The sequence below is a fragment of the Thunnus maccoyii genome, chromosome 14, assembly GCF_910596095.1.
Source record: "Thunnus maccoyii chromosome 14, fThuMac1.1, whole genome shotgun sequence".
Lineage (NCBI taxonomy): Eukaryota > Metazoa > Chordata > Actinopteri > Scombriformes > Scombridae > Thunnus > Thunnus maccoyii.
Window position 1 is genome coordinate 25,428,267 of NC_056546.1, and position 18,050 is coordinate 25,446,316.

Genomic DNA, 18,050 nt, shown 5'->3' on the forward strand with positions numbered 1-18,050 from the left:
AGTGCAAAGTAATGAAAAATCAAGCAAATCAAAGCAAACAATAGCAACAATGGAAAGAATTATAATAAAGAAAAAAATAATATTTACCACGACATCACTGCACCACACAACACTTGTGCTTATTTGCATTAGGTTTACCTGCCCCCGCTGTTATTCGGAAGGACAGGAAGACAGGCTGGCAGGGGGACAGAGACAAATCGGAGTTAGAAAAAAGAAAAAAAAGAGAGCAGTTACAGAAGACTTTATTAATGCTCTTTGGGACAAGTGTGAGCTCTTTTTCCCTCTCTGAGCTCCTAGGACACACAGGTTAAACTCACACTACCAGCGCTGTGCATTTTTGGGCCCGTGTGCTAACTACATCGGACATTTTTTAAACATAGCCAGCTGTGATTTTAGCAGTAGTGTGTGGCTGGGAGGTGAGGGCCGCTGCAGTGGCTGTCAGTGTGCACAGGTCACCTCGCACACACACACTACTGTCTGTGTCACACTAAGTAATGATGAAAGACCTGACTTAAGGCGCCTCTCTTTCAGCGGAAGACCTTCTGTCTGACACCGCAGAGACTGAAGCGACAGTGTTCAACACTTTCTATACAGAAAAATAAATCCTCTCTGCTGCTGTGACCTCTCGCCTACTGTTTGGCTTTTTTTTTTTTTTTTTTAAAGGGCAGATAGTTGTTTTTTTTTTAATAAAGCTGCTGATAAGTGAAATTAAATGTCAATATTTCATACATATGTTCATATTTAGACATACAATATGTAACACACATAGCTGTTTCCCTAAAATAAGTGCAGATGTGTTGAGAGAAGTCCATCCTTTTCCATTCCAGAGGCAGACTGCCTGAATCACACACGGACACTTTAATCACCACAACACACACTCACACACACACACACAGACACACACACAGACACAGACACAGAGAAAGAGAGAGAGAGAGGGAGGACAGGAGGTGAGCAGAGCCCCTGTTGTTACCTTGTGGTCCCCCATGCAGACATTGGGCCCAATGTTATCATAGACTATAGACTTCTCTTCATTTTCAGGCTGCAGAGACACAAAACCAAAACCTGAGTACAGCAGTGAACAAAACATCACAGTGGTTAGATGAAGGTGCTGCGGCGCAGCGTGTGTTACACACTGAATACACACAGGATGCACAGTCAGCAGCACAGTGTTTGTGTTTACACTGTACAACCATTACAGGCTTGTGTCGGCTTTTATGACACGTTCATGGATGAGCAATCAATGTACGAGCTTCATTAAACACAATTAGCAGGAAGTAAAAGTAACCTGGAGGTAGCAGATAAACATGAGCTTCAAACGTGGCTTTCAGCTCCACTGTAGAGGTCAAATAACAGTTTTCACAACAACAAAATATATGATGTGTCGATAACATTCTAATTTTATCATGAGTGCGGCAACTTTCTGTGGTTTATTTGCTACATGCCGTAAGATGTTTAGTTTCTATGTACACTACAGGGATTCTCAGCCATTCAGTTTGAATGAATATGAATTTGTAAAGGTTTATTCTACACTATTAGACTGGATAACTATTAGTAAAAATATGACAATTCACATGAAAAAAAAGAATCACAACCAACAGAAAGTGAAAAAATCTGTATCAATCATGTTGTTCAAGTGTTTAATCAAACTTTTATGATGCTAGATTTAATCATTTATTGATGACTCAGGAAACATCGCAAAGACTTTTTTTTTCTTTCTTCAGTGTTCTCACAGATTGTGAAGGAGCAGCAGCACAGCGTCTGAATTATGAAAAACACAAACATCCACTGAACTGAACGCACCTTTTAGAAAGTGTTTTCACTTTGAAACGTATGCACTGCGGTGAAGAGAAATGAAAAGGAGGAGTAATTTACAAAGTGGGCATTTGCCTCTCGACCAGATACACTCCCACCATAATCTAAGTGCCTATCTGAGGGAATCATGTTTCAATATCACTTTCTGCACACAAAGAAGCTGTTACCCACTCAGACATGAATCTGCAGACTGGAGTATAAATCATACTTGTCTGGTTGAACTAAAGACTTTTTAAACAGCCACCCAACCCCCGCACGCACACACACACACACACACGCACACACACACACACACACACACACACACAGAGGCTGGTGGGTGCTACCAGTTGTGACTCGGTGAGCTGTGCTGGCGCTTCAGAAGAAAGACACAGAGAGCTTGAGAATGAACCATAGAGTGAAATCCAAATTAACTTCAGACCAATCCTGCAGGGGAGCGGGGTCAGCACGCGCTGTGCCGCCACCTCACTCTACCTTTTCTAGCAGGCCACGCACTGGCACCTCTCTATTTGTCTGGCGGCCGGCCCCGAGCCGCTGCCTCCCAAAGCCGGAGATACATTCATCAAACACACACTTGATAATTTACAAAGGCAGCATAAAATTGTGGATTTTCGGGCTGCATAATCTTTAGACAGATAAACAAATTACCCGGGGCCCTCCGGCAGAGAGGGAGCGCTCGCTCGGCTAAACATTCATTACCGGCACTCCTGGAGCTGGTGCTGCGCTGCACAGCCAGCGGGCAACCTTTGGCGTGTTAGGGCTCGGCAAGCAGAAAATAACATGATGGCGAGTTAACCGACCGTGCCATGATAGATGACGCCACACACCAGGCTGTTTACGGACCTATGTCTCAACAATCTGTAATGCTCGGAGCCTGAGAGTGTGTGCTCAGTGAATCATCAGCCAATCTGCGAACACACTAACTGTCTGCATTACAAGCAATTAGCCGGTGCTTGAGGAGAAGAAAGCAAACAACAAAACAGCTGTGTGCACGTGAATCACTTTTGACATCATTCTGACACATTAAGTGGGTGATATGTGAAACAAACGGGGGTGTCATCATTTTAAAAACACTTTAGCCATTGTGTTTCTCATCTTACTGTAATACACGGTTATTGTTTTAGTGTGGCTTCAGTCAGTGAAGAAGAAAGATCAGGAAGGAATTTCTCATTTGTGGTGGACAAAAGAAAGCCAAACTTCCTGAGCGGCCCCCTGCTGTGGACCGTTAGTGTACAATACACTGCTGCATCTCTTTCAAACACATTAACAGATGAAAGCCTGCAAGTCGCAGCTCTGAAAAGACTCTAAATTTAAAGTTCACAGCTCGTGTGCTTAGAATCCAGAGTTCGGGATCTAAAAATGGTTGAAAATGTGGCTTTTTTCCAGATGAAAAGGTGTTGTCTCATGGAAAACACAGCTAAAAAAAAATCTGGGAAAACTTTGCGAGGCTGCATGGTGGATTTCTAAGTAATCCAGCAAACAAAATAGTGAGTCAGAAGTGAACAGACTGCAGCACAGGCTGTGGGAGGAGGGGGGGGGGGAGGTGGCAGATTGGCTGCAGTTTACAATGCTGGGATGGATTTGAAGGGGAGTGGGGGGCCTGCAGGGTTCGACTCTCTGAGGAGGGAGACAGATCTGTGGCTTTATGAAGAAGATGGGGCCCACTGGAACTCTATAAGTGCCGGGATATATATACTGTCTTGGTGGACCCATAGCTTAGCGCTCCAAATTAATATTCACAGACACCGCATCCTTCCATCTGTGAAGTGACAGAGGAGGGGGAGGAAAGAGCACGGGTAACAGTGTGGATCAAGGACGATGGAGCTGTAGATAATAGAGAGTGATGAATGAAAAGGCACCTGTATTTCTGAGGGAGAACTGCTGACATTTTGGTCACAATATGTAGGAAATCTGGATTTTAAAAGCTTCTGAATTGGATAAAAAGCGTCAGTTTGGATGAAGCTCACCTTTAAGACCAGGTCTCGGGCAGTAGAAGACATGAGGATTCGGTCACACCAGGCAGGGCATCTGGTGTTCATGTACTCCTTCCCCTGATTGCTGTCTTCACTGTATGGATAACTGAAGACACACACAAGCAAAAAAAACATTTATGGTAATTTCTACACATAAAAGTTGTATCCAAATAAAAACGAACTTTACAATGAGAATAATAAATGCATAGCACTATACAAGAATAACAAACTGCTGTACAAAGAACAAGACAATAAAGGAAAGCCAATCAGGAAAGCAATAACTGTGATGCATATGAATCAGCAGGGCTGCAGAGGAGCAATAAATATGAGACGTCACGTCATCTGCCTTATCTCAGAGACAGATCAAAATGTTTTCCCGGGAAAACAGGAGGTCCATTAGTATGACCAATCATCTGAGTAATCTCTTGAATCAACACACATGGATGGCTCAATCAAAGCAATCTTTCTCTGCCAACTGTACAGGTTGTGAGTGTGTGTTTGAGAGAAAGAGAGAGAGAGAGACAGAGAGAGAGGGAGATGGGGGGAAAATAAGAAGAAAGAACGAGAGCGATTTAGATGGAGCGGGCCAGAAGGAGATTCAGTTGCCCATATGTATGGCTACATCCCTACACGGTCATCAAAAACAGATTAGGTGCGGCGGGAAATGGCCAAGAGAGATTGTATCTTGGAACAGCAGGGAACAATCGCATGATTTAAGCGACGGCGGGGCTGGAGTCGGGCGAGGAGCCATCGAGCTGATACAGATTTACATTGTTGAGAATTCAATTTGCCCCTTCGGCTCATCAAACTGCTTCAGATTTACACGCCACCAATCCAATTTGTTTGTCGGCGCTCATCAGGATGTAAGAGCGGGCTTACATACTGTAATACCAATCCAATTTGCTCCTTCAGTGCCACGCGTGCTAACCGTAGCGTACCACAAAGTGACTCCTCTCCCAGGACGGTGATATCCTAATGATAAAATAAACACGCGCGCACACACACACACACACACACACACACACACACACACACACACTGTGCTTTTGATTCATTAGTCTTGCCAAGCTCTGATAACTTAATTGGACTTTGTGCTAAGGCAGAATACATTCAATGAGTATTTGTTGTGATTGCTTTGCATGTACACGCCTGCATTCATATCACTGTAACTAACACTGATAGAGCTGCTGGTACTATGACTTACTGCTTTCACTAGTAAAAATGAATGTTGTAAGAAAAGCACCACTACTCCAGGTGTTTACAGTTATCCCACAGCTGGTCTAACACCAGTACACTGTGATATGGTGACCATTTTTGTAAACTGTGAACAAATGTGTGTGTGTGTGTGGTGGTCTGTGTTTGTGGGGTTAAGGCTGGGGCATGAGAAGGCTCACATGCACACACACACACACACAGAGCCCCCCCACCAGGTGTACAAACAGACCTGTGGAGAGCTACTTAGAGAAGTTCCCTGCCTCCAATTAGCATTAATAGCACTTAAACCATGGGGGAAATGCATGGGGGTTTTGGTATGCTAATCAAAGGGCTAAAGAAGTGATCCCGGGATAAAAGAGAGCATGAAGAATAGGATGAGTGAAACAGAGATAGACAGGGAGGCAGAAGAGAGGGGATAAAGACGGATCAGACAGAAAGAGGCAAAGTGAGGGTGGAAAAGAGCAAAGTCTTCAAAGGGCTGCTGGAGCTGCTTGACTTCAGGGTGGCCTGAATGCTCCTGCTTCCTGAGGGACGGACCCTGGCCTTAAACAGCCTGTGAACAATCCTGCTATCAGGGTCTGGAAGCCACTCTGTTAGAGCTTTATTGACTAACAAGCCTGGGGTCATTTTGGTGTTAAAGAGATTGAGAGAAAATCAAGTTTTCCCCTTACCTCCTTCAAACAATGAACTCCCTCCTGATAGCAAACTTCCCCCGAGCACTTCAGCGACAAAACTTTGCTTCGTTCAGTTATTTTTGATGACAGAAAGCCATTGTAAAAGCTGATTAAAATACTCAACAATGGCCATTAAAGGGCCATTCTGCGTCCCTGTGTGTGTGCAGGTATAGGTTGTTCCCATTTCTGTTTTACCGCACCCTCCATTGGCTCCAATAGAGATAACAAGTCTTAATGCAACAGCAAACAGTGGAATGGCGCGCTGGGGCCAAAGTGATTAATGTGTCCGATTAGCAAGCTCACAAACTTATTGCGGAAGGTAAACGGTCCAAGAGGGCATGTGGGCTGGAGGCCGTCAGCTCCTATCAGACCCTTATCGCCCACAGCAAGACTAATTACACTAATTAATGGGTCAAGCTGATAACTCCAACAATTGTGTATCTGTATAGGAGGGGAAGCTGTACTTCAAGGGATCCACCCACTCATACACACACACAGCATGTATGTCCAAAACATACATGCAAACAGCCACATATAAAGCTTTACTAACTCTGGTCCCAGCGCTAACATACCGATAATGACTAAATTAGGAGAGCACCTTTTGAAACAGAAAGGTCTTAATAGGAAAATGCAGCCATTAACTGTCATTAGTGGGGTTGAAAACAAAGGCACGGAAGATGTGACAGTTATTATACAAGCAGGGTTGCTATATTTGGCAAACAAATTATGATTTGATACAGTACCAGTCAAAAGTTTAGACACACCCTCCCATTCCCTTAAGGAAGTGTGTCCCAACTTTTGACAGGTGCTGTAGATGTTATTCTGTCCTGAAAGTGATGCAACTCAACAGGACCAATTATGTTTTGATAGTTTGCAGACATTAAGAAATTACATGTGCTATGACTCATTTTCTGTACTTTTTTTGTGCACCGCAGTCAGAAAACAGCGACTGTGGATATTCACAACCACGGGTAGTGCTTCATATATGCTATGTGCAGAATTTTGTTTAGACTGAACTTTTTGAATTTTGAAGCAGAAATGGAGGAAATATGGGTTTTACATACAATTCAAAATAGTGGAATAACTATCATGGGAAATAATACTGATTTGGATTTGTCTTCAACCAAGAAGGCTGAGGGAATAAATTGCACTCTACTCTGTAGGGTTCAGGATCTTTTGAAGAAAATTTAAGGTTAACTAATCCAACAAAATATTACTATAAGGCCAAACTGTTTAATTTGGACATATGAAATTTACAGCACTTACTAAATCCAATCTTGTGAAATATAAGGCTATGTACTGTATGTCTACAGTATACTCAACTGTTCTGCAGGTGCATAGATCTTCAGATGAGTCCAAAAGTGACAGAGCTAAAAATATCTGCACAGTGCAGCCAGTTCCTTTAAACATACTGTACATCCAAGTGACCAAGTTTAAAAAATAAAATTAATTAAAACTTACAGTACATTATATGCTTACATGCTGCAAATGTGCGCAATCGAAAAAGTGACTAGAGAAAAGTTCTAGATATGACCCTACTGATGGTCTGAAGACTGAAATATCTGTCTTGCAACTTTGTCTAGGTCATAAAAGTGTAAACGGATAACTTGCGTCCAATAAGAATGTCACAAATACGGACAGTTCTGCTTTCCTCAACAACTATTCCTTACATGAAAACCTATATAGTGGTGCAACCTGACTTGCTTACAGTTACTTTTTGAGAAAATTTGACATAAGAATACTGTTTTCTGGCTTGTTGGCTCCTTCTTTGGTGTTGCTGACCACATCTCAGATGACATGTGTGTGCACGGTCAGACATGGAGAACTTCTAGCACCCATTGAGAGCTGATTCATTTATGCTTGGTTTAGGGTTTAATGTTTGACTGGGCCGCTGACACATTACTTACATGTATTCCGGCTGGTGTCAGCTTGTTTGTCTCGCCACAGTAAAAACTGGCAAAGTGAGCACAGGCCCTACCTTTAGTGTGTCACTCAGCCTCACCCAGCAGAGGGAGAGGCTGTTGAGACATTCATTACAGTGCTGTACAAGCTACTGTATCTACACCACACGTTATTTGTATAACATTGAATAGCTTAGCTCCTTAAAACAATGAACAATAAAACTTAGATATCACTTGAAAAGGAGGATAGAAAATCAAAAGATTCAACCACAAAAGGAATAAGACAAACTAAAAAACTGAGATACTGTAGTTAGGCTGGGCTACCAACCGGCCTCCCCAGGACCAGACACTCCTGGCATGGACTGCTCCAGGCCAGACTTCCTTGTCCCATATTCTCCTATCTCTCCATCGAAAGCTATTACCTTGTTCTAAATAATGACAAATATGTGACAGGCCAAACAGTGGACTATTCAGTTGTTCAGTATTTAATGAGGGCAATATAAACTTGGGAATATAGGTAGGGCAGGAAGCCAAAGATAAGAGTCATACTATCAGTGACATGAGGTCAAGGGTGCTAAACAGCCTCATGGGATGTTGGAGTGGCTGTGGCAGGGCTGCGATTGGCTAAAAAGTCAGGAATGACTCGCTGCCTCTACAGCTATGTTTGTTTGCCGTTGTCAGGGGAGGCTTGGCAAAACACAACACACACACTCATACACAGATTCAAAAAGATCAGCCAAATGCTATCAATAAAGCTGAATGTTTGCTTCAGTTTGTAGAGCTGGGAGGCTCGCAGGCACAACATTGGCATAGTGCAGTACAAACAGAATGAAATGCCATCAGTAGCTCATGGCTCACAGCCTGCTGGGGTTCGGCTATTACATGTTCTGCCTTTAGCTGCTCTAAATGAAGACGAAGACACAGATGGCATCCATTTAATCGTCTCTGTGTAAGATTGTTTTAAACAAAGCCTCCATTTCAGTGGCATCATCTCAGACGAGAGGCAATGACACATGACAGTGGACAATCTTCAGCTATTATCGCCACAATGGCCCCTCATCATTTTCACAGGCTCTCTAGTAGTTAGAATGATGGATGCTCTGATGGCTCTAAAACAATGTTCCTGTTCAGTAGATCAGCCTGTAACGCTGGATCCTGTGGCTGATGTGAGCCAACACGAGCCACACACTTACAGTGCCTCGGCCGCAGTGCTTTAACCCAACATTGTCATTAAAGTACATCTGTGGTTCTCCTTAAATGGAGTCATACATCCAGTATAGGATGGCTGTTCACATTGAAGAGAACAAGACGCCTCCTTCATATAGGATGCAAATAGCAGGGCTATAGGACCAATGTGATCACGGTCAAATACACAACTACACATTGAGAGAGGATGACATCATTAGTACAGGCCTACAGAGATCACGGGAGCTGTATGAAGAGTGTTATTCACAGAACAAGGACAGTTACTGTATACAGGAGAGCCATCTGTGTGAGCACTTCCAATGAGCTCAAAACGAGTCTTGAGGAATTCTCCACCGCTCTGATAATTCACTCATATGTACTTATTAGCAGTTATGGAGGAACTGGCAGGTGGCCATTTGTGTCACCTGATCAAAATTTCCTCTCCTCCAAAAGAGCAAAGTCATTCTGCCTGATATCAGCTTTCAAACCTCCCCCTTCCTCCTTCATGAACCTCTGAAAGTTGTAGCTTTTCCCAGCAGGCAAGTCACTTTGTTGGCTTGTCCTCATAGTCCTGCAGCGTTTGGAAAATGTATGCTAATGTGCCAAGGTTGGTCCCAGGGTGCTTCCTCTGAGTTTCCTGCCAGGCACCAAATAGTAAAGACACAACTGTTTATCAGTTTCTGCCTCCTCACTGGCTTCACCTCCTGACCCCCGGGCCATGCTCTGCTCCTTTCCTTCGTTCCATGTCTAGACTTAACAAACACAGACACATGGGACTGGAGCCATCCTTTCCCCTCTCATGCATTCCCATCATTCTGTCTATATATACTACAACAGAAGTATGGTTGAGCATTGGAACAAATGAGAAAAATACATGCTATAAGGATACATTTTCTCTGTACTAGTTGATTCCCAAACAAAACATTTCTGCACATTTTTGACTGTCGGTTGGTCCACAGACTGAAATATCTTGACAACTACTGGACAGATTGCGAAGAAATTTAGTACAGACATTCATGTCCCATAGAAGATGAATCCTACTGACTTTAGTGAACTACTCACTTTTTCTCTAGTGCCACCATGAGGTTCACATTTGTGGTTCAGTGTGAAATACAACTATCAGATAGATTGCCATGATATTTACAAAAGATATTCAAGGTCCCTTGAGGATACATTCCAACAACTTTGGTGATCCTGACTTTTTGTTTAGCACCACCAACAAGTAAATACTTTCACTTATGCTATGATACTGTGTATCTCAACATGTACTCAATGGATTAGCACATAATCTGATACGTCATGGTTCCCAGATGACTGGTGATCCTCTGACTTTTCCTCAAGTACCACAGTGAAGTTGACTTTTCAGTTCTTCATTGAAATATCTCGAAAACTATTGGATGGATTGCTGTGAAATTTGGTGCACACATTCATGGTCCCCACACGATTAATTGTTATAGCTCTGATCTCCTGACTCTTCATCTAGCACCATCATCTGGTCAAAATTTAATTTTGTCCAATACTTTGGTTTATGACCGAATACCTCCAAGACCCATGACATTCCCATAAACCTGCTAATCATCAACATGCTAGCATTATCATTGTGAAAATTTTAGAGCCTACTAGCAGTGTTTCACAGAGCTGCTAGCATGGCTGTAGACTCCAAGTCATGTTAGATTAATGGTAAGCCACACTCTTAACTTCGGAGCAAGTCAAATACTCGTTTATAGCAAGCACATGCCCAACATGCAACAGCAGTTCCTGAAAGAGGGGAAAGAATGACTGAACTGATTCACCCTTTTTGCCCAGATTTTCCGAGCTGGTGTAGAGGTTGAAATTTCCATGCTACCACTGTCCATCCAAAGATACACATTTATACATCTATGCAAATGCAAAAATACCAACTGGTAGTGTTTCTAGTGAATTCCCAGATGTTATGTACTGTATATGTATTTCCCATGGCTTCTTCCTCTGTCCCACTTTTTCACTTTGCAACAGATATGGGACAGCAACTGCCTTTTCTACTCCTGGCTTTTCCCATTTTTCCTTCCACCAACCGTAAGCGATTTCCAAACCATTTCCATGCCCTGAAATCACTCATGATTTGCCTATTGATGGAGTTGTACCGCTGCTCTGATGTCACTCAAAATCTCCCTCAAAGCCCATTCCCAGTAACCATGTTACAGGCAGAATACATTCCACTGCTCCCTCATTGTCCACGGCATTTCCTCCTGAGCTGGGGTCCCGATTCAATTTTTGCATCGATCTTGTGCAAAAAAAGGGCAAAGAAATCGGATCAGAGGAGTACTAAAAGCTTTCCTTTAAATCAATCACAATGCATGAATAAGTTACTTGTGCCTTAGTATGTTTTAGGGGATATTACCTTAGTTATGCCATTTCAAATATGAAATCAAAAGTATAATAATGTACAGTAAAACTTACCATTATTTTCAGTCAAATGGCCATGCTGCAGCCTATGTAAAGATAATGATCTAATGGCTGGTTGCAGTCTCATACATTACACGTGATGGAGAAACTGTGTCTAAATAAATGAGTGGTTTCTGATTAATAGACTCATCTATTCTCTCACAGTACACTGGTTAAGAAATCTGTGTATGACTATATGTGTGTGTGTATGAGCGGTCCCGCGGCCTATCACTGCACGGCAGCCGACTGGCTCCAGGTCCAGCTGTGACAAGGCATGGGCAAATTCCTCACCTCGGTGCCCGAGTACTTAGACTTGTCACGGCCAACTTTGACAGACGACTTTTTGAAAGTAAAGCGATATGCTTTTTACAGCTTGCAGCCTCTGCAGCGATGCAGGGGGAAGAATTCAAGTGTGTAAATATGGAGGCAGAAATCTATGTCGGCCAAAAACTGGATGTGCATTCCAAAAAATGTAAATGGGAGCTGTTGGCCAGGGATGCTTCAGCTGTGGTTATCTAGTAAAAAAGCTGGAGATGATTGAGGCTACTGCCACGTATGTACATGAGTAGCTGGAACCAATCAGTCAGTTTGTGTTATCCAGTTCATCCTTGACAGCATGTCTCATTTTGTGACAACTTCTTACCCACCACTGGACAACAGGCAGAATTAACTTGCAGATTAAATGTTTGTGACTAGTATTGATTTATAGATTTAAACAAAAGTGAGCCGTGTGTGTGTGTGTGTGTGTGTGAGGGTGTGTGTTGGTGAGGGTGTGTTTTGATGGCCTGCATTAAAAAGAGTAATAACCTCACAGATGGCGAGGGGCTGGTCCGGAGCAGGCTATGTGATGGAGAACAATCGTTGAGGCTTGATTGCTCAAGGAGCACAAGGCAGACCTGACAGGGGGAGGGGTTCCAGTACATGTGTGTGTGTGTGTGTGGGGTGTGTGTATGTGAGAAGTGGGAGGAGGGGGTTGTTTAAGTTTAACTAGGCCACTGCTACCCATTACAGGGCTGACAATGATGTGGTTTGTCGCGCACACAGAGTAGATCAAATCAAATTTCATATGCTGCTCCCGGGTTTCATCTATTTGATTCATCATCACCTCAAGTATGTGGAAATCATTTGTATTCTCACACAGCAGCACATTCATTCCTCCCTGTGGAGAGATGATTCAGTATTATATGGATAGGTGCAAAAGTCAGCCAGTGTAAAAGGACAATAAATCCACCTGTCACTTATGCAAAGTGATGTAAATGGGGTCCCTGATTAAGACACAGAGTCATTTAAAAAACAGGGACTTGCAGAACCTTGACACACACATACACACACACCTACTCAGTCTCGAACTCTCACACTCTCACACATGATAACTTAATCTCAAACTCACACTCAAAGCCACTCACACATACACACACGCCATGTATCTCAAGCTCTCTTTCTTTCTCTTTCTCACACACACACACACCCACACCCACACACACACTAAAATCCCCCGCCGCCCTGCGCCTGCCACTAGAGCAGTTTATCAAGTAATTATTGTTTGATTACAGCGTTTCATTATCTGCACTGATTGAGTCACAACCGACGGCAAAGGTCAAGCGCCATTAACGCGCTGCTCCCGAAACATATTTCCACGCCGGCCGCGTGTTTGCCCTCCCTCTCCTCTGAAAGGGCTAATTGCAAATGCATTTGTTTGAGGAAGAGGAGAGGAGACCACCCACTCCAATCTCCCCCAAGTCCCACTGAGACGGAATATCAATGCCGCCCAAAGCGTTCTCTTGGCGGCACACGCACCACACACACACATATGAAAAAACATACACAAGGGAGCAGTTTGGGGCCATATCCAATCATACTTAACAACTGATACCCATCAAACACAGATCCAGCAGCTCTCATAAAACCATTTTGGACAATAAGGAGGTGATTGACTCCTTCTGATTGTACATAATAATAATGACTCCTTGTGGCCAGGATTTGGTCAGCTTAGTCACTGCATCTACAACACTAGTGCAATGCCCGTTCAAAACATGCCTGTTTGGAACAGGCCATTGCTTATTGTTTGTCGAGAACCGCATATGTATGTATCAACTGACAAATGTGTCAATTAAAACGATAAGGAATTAATGAATTAAATGGTTTAAATCCAGACACAAACTTCACCAGTGAGACTAAACTGAGGTTGAACCATAGAAGCAATTTACAGTCTTCCATTGGTTGATTCTGCAGCCAATCAAATGTGTCTGCACTCTTATTGGCTAGTTTTACAACCTCTGTTTTTTCTCTCCTCTGTGGACTCATGTTTTCCTCTCCGACAGTTTAACTGAGTGGGGCGCGTTCCTTTGTCCTGCTCAGCAAGTCAGAGCTCAGAAGCCCCACCCCGCTGTGATGTGATGGTGTTTATATCAAACAGCCCTTGCTGCACTCAGACACAGAGCTAAGCGGCTTGCTGTTTGCTTGTTTATTCAAAGTTTGATAAATGTGTTGCACTGCGCTTCCTTGGGTCCTCAACAGTACACCTTCCAAGTGTGAAGTTGATTGGATGAAAAATTGTTGAAATACTAGAAGGACACACATACATACAGACAGAGATTCCTTCTAGAGAGTGATCATGTAATCATGCCCTGTGGTTAACTAAAGAGGTCTTAATTTCCTTTATGTCATTATTCAGTGAAAACCATTTATCTCCAAATTAGACGATTTTGAATTTTTGAGATAGTCTGAGGGATTAAGTGTTATTTTATGGGTTGAGAAATTTCTACCACCCCTTAGGCTAAATAAGACATTTAAAACAATTATCTCAAAAATGCATGTCACAGTGAGTGACAAGGGTTCTTCTGAATATTGGATATAGATTGCATTAAATGAATTCCTTTGTGTTAAAGGAGCTTTTTTCTTATGTCCGGTGACTGCAGCTGGGCAAAAATCACAGGCCAATTATGTACTTGCATACTCTATGTCCTGCTAATACTCAGGATGTCTGAAAGTTTTGTCGTAAATGTAAGAGTTTTAATGAACTTCTGAATATTTGGTGGGGTGGAATTTAAGTCAAATAACCCCTGACAGGGACATGATAACTAACACTTTAAATTCAACATTTAATCAAGGCCTAGAAGATTTCACATTTTAATCATAGATATTTTAAAAATTCGAGACATGACATCACTGCAATAATGTACTACAGTAGCAAAACATAGAACAGTAGTGTAGCGTTGTAGTTATAAGGAGTGTGAATGCATAAGGTGTGTTGCATGTGATGTAAAGAGGGTCCATACCTGGGTGGGAAAGAGATCTCCAGTTCATGCAGCCGATCCTTGAACAACGACAGCTCTTTGTCAAACTCTAAAAGCTGTATAAAAAAAAAAAAGAAAAGAAAAAGCAATCAGTGGAGGGATGAGGAGAGACAGAAGCATCAATAAACTCATTACAAATGAAATCATATTACTTTTTTTTTAAAAAACCTTTTTTTTCTCTTTTCCAGCTCTGCTCTACATTCACACAGATACAGTAAACATCTTCCCTTGTCCTGATCTTTAAAGCTGGTTGTTGACAACAACCAATATTCAATTTTTGTGATCAAGTATATGTTTCTCAAAACCTTGATTTAATAACAGAACAGTATGAGACTTCAGGTTTGTCTTTGGTAAAAATAGGTAGGTCAACAAACATACATGCTAAGATAATCTTTATTCACACCTTGTCTTATTCAGACAGTTTTGCTGGATGGCTTGTACTACAATAAACTGATCCATAGAAAATTCATTGGCAACTATTTTGATAATCAATTAATCATTTAAGCTCATTTTCAAGAAAATTTCCAAACATTTGATGGTTCCAGCTTCTCAAATATGAGAATTTGCTGTCTTTCCTTGTCTTTCATTATAGTACACTGAATATCTTTGGGGTGTAGACAGAACAAGAAATCTGATGACATCACCTTGGGCCCTTGGAAATTGTGATGGGCATTTTCCACAGTTTTACAGATAAAATGATTGATTAATTGAGAGGATAATCTGTAGATCAATCCATGGTAAAAATAATCCTTTGTTGTAGCCCTTAATGTCAGAATTCAGAGTTTCAAAGGAAACTGAAAAGGCCCGATGAACACTGAAGTCAAAACCCTTCTAACAACAGGCTCCAGTCTCAGTGAGGTGTGGATTATAATAAGCCGAATGAGAGTTGATGATACCATCTTTTGGCTTATTCAGTCACGTCCATTTACCCAACACTGGCAAGAATTGACAGCAGTTGACCAGTTGTGTGTGTGTGTGTGTGTGTGTGTTCCTAGCCCTGTCCTACTAGGGGTCTATCTCTCCACACTGACAGTGCATCCACACGCTCTTCATCAATCATGTCTCCTCACCCAGCTGTATTCACTCACTAGAGTGTACACACACACTTCCCCCAATTTCCCCCCTTTCACAAAACCCATAAATCATTAGTGAAAAGTGCAATTAGCAGCTTCTTGTACACATTAATTATCTAGGAGATGAACAGGTAGCTAGGGCACCTGCATGACTGCCTCCCTGAGAGATTGACAGCGACGTTTCCCAGCAACTCCCCCCCTCACCCCCGGAGGGCCTTGTGCTAGCCCCGCCCTTTCCTTTAAGACAGGAAGACATCAGAAGGGACCCAAGACATGTTCATTTAGTGGTAAATTGGGCCGTTGTACATGTTTCAAACACGAGGCTACAATTATGGCCTGATGAAGACCTCATTCTAGATGGGAAGAGTCTGACAGCAGCTCTATAGGCAGCTTGACGTTAATGACATTACATGGGTGTATTACAATATGTTGATAGGTACATGATGAAATATCCACAGAGATGTACACAGGGGTAATATTTAGAAGAAGATCCTCCCAAAGTGGAGACACGGGAGGAAGGGTGGACATCATATGAGTATTATTATAACACTGGAATGTAACTACTGTTTTCCATTTACGCTGACATATTTATGCTATCCGTCTATGACTGTGTGCATTTGTCTGTTGGGTACATATGTATAAATACGCCAGCATGTGCCTTCACAATCGCGCTTGGTGTTTGTGTGTATGTGTGATTGTGTGTCAGTGGTGTAGAACAGTGGCCATTACTTCCAGGCAGAGGGGCCTCCCAGTCGGAGTCTCTGTGGTTCAGGAGGGCAGATGTGCTGCATTCATCAAACTCACACTGCCGGGGTCACAGGAGAGACTCACACACTGTGGATGAAGGATGGCAGAGCAGGGGATGCAACCCCACGCTCCACTGTGCACCCCGTCTCACCATCCACCCACTGATACCTTCTTCTAGTGTGTGTGCATGTTATAGTTTGTCCAATACAGTACTTTTAAGGCCAATATCAATATTTGAGTTTTTTAAAAATTGGACAATTACCATAATGACTTTAATATGAGATGATATTTTTTTTCTGGAAATTATAATTGAAAAAGAGGGGGTTGTATTATATTTGAGGTACTCGCACCATCAGATGTCCTTTTTGAATGGGTTAATGTAACAGCGGCAACAACAAAGAGTGTTGTGTTATGGGTTGTTTGTAGCCTTAATGTTGCCTTTGGGATTTTCTGATGGCTCATGTAACTTGCTTTGCTGCATGGAGGAGATAAATTCCTGATGAGTGAAACAAGGCGAAAGCATCTTCCGAAATCATTACTGCAGAAACGGACCGAAGCCCAAAGCAGTCAAGAATTACTGCTGTATCACAGAATGTCCTGATGAGGACCTTAAAAAAGATATCGGGCCCCTTCCAGGAGCCTGACAGGAGAGAGTGTAAATACGTGACTAATAAACAGAATGAAGAGGTACGCTTGCTTAAGCTACATAAATGTGGGATTTACTTTCTGCTTTAATGAAAGTAATCAATGTCACATTTTTTACAAGAGAAAAGACTTCAAAGATGAGGATTATTGTTGGACTAAGAGTATCTCTGGGAAACCTTCCCAGCAGAACTAGATTTTGTTTTGTAGTCATCTTATATTCCAGCCAATATGGTAAATATGTTGCGATACACAGTAATTTTTCAACAAACAATTTTGATAAGGATCCCTTACATTATTTTTGTTAGAATTGTAATTTTATATTTGAAAAAAAACTTGTCAGTACTCTCTGGTGGACAAACTCTTTCTGAATTACTGCAAACATATCTTTGGTATTTTAGTATTGAAATTTCTACTCATTTATTGTCCGACATATACACCAATACTGATATATCTGTAGCGAGCTAATATTGGCTATTACTGGATATTTATAATGTGTGTGTGTAAGTGTGTGAGGTTGACATAAAACATGGGAAACAGAAATGGTGGAAAGTGAAAGTGCATGCAAGAGGATATTTAACAATCCAGTATACTAGTATAATAGCATAAGCTCATATTGATATTTAAAAATTTTGGTAACAAGCCAGTTGGTATCACTATATTCTGTATGTACACGTGCATCTACATGCTCACAGGTGTGTCTGTTTGAGGTAAAGCTCCTCAGATTATAAGTGTTCGACACAGTTAAAACAGCAGGAGATGAGCAACATATGGCTGTGTTGGTCTACTATGTGTTAAGTGAATGTTGAGTAATTCATTCAGGTGGGTGGAAAACCCTGCGGCCAGAAATTTCACACTACATTTCATCCCAGGTCAATTAAGCATAATGCTCCGCTGCCGGGTCAGTGGTTTAAAAAAACAGCTTATATTGGTTCAAGGCCTCCTGACATTATAAAACCAGGAGTAGTTTGTCAACCAGAAATGACCTTGGGAGTTGTGGAGGAGGTGGTGCGAGATGATGCAGCTCCGGCAATATCACGGAAGGGAAAAAAGATGAAGAAGTGTCTGGGTAAAAACTACCCTGTCATGGGCTCAAATTTCTGAC

General features: G+C 42.1%; 1 protein-coding gene across 1 annotated transcript in view; it reads right to left on the reverse strand.

The window, feature by feature from the left end:
- LOC121911885 (inositol polyphosphate-5-phosphatase A) overlaps positions 1-18,050 on the reverse strand; it is a 148,359-nt gene that overhangs the window by 2,047 nt on the left and 128,262 nt on the right. Inside the window, exons 12-15 of the mRNA XM_042433815.1 lie at positions 14,466-14,539; positions 3,783-3,894; positions 974-1,042; positions 88-175 (exon numbers count right to left, since the gene is read on the reverse strand). Of these exons, the coding sequence (XP_042289749.1) occupies positions 95-175; positions 974-1,042; positions 3,783-3,894; positions 14,466-14,539 (336 nt within the window). The 3' untranslated portion in view covers positions 88-94. The remainder of the gene's footprint in view (positions 1-87; positions 176-973; positions 1,043-3,782; positions 3,895-14,465; positions 14,540-18,050) is intronic.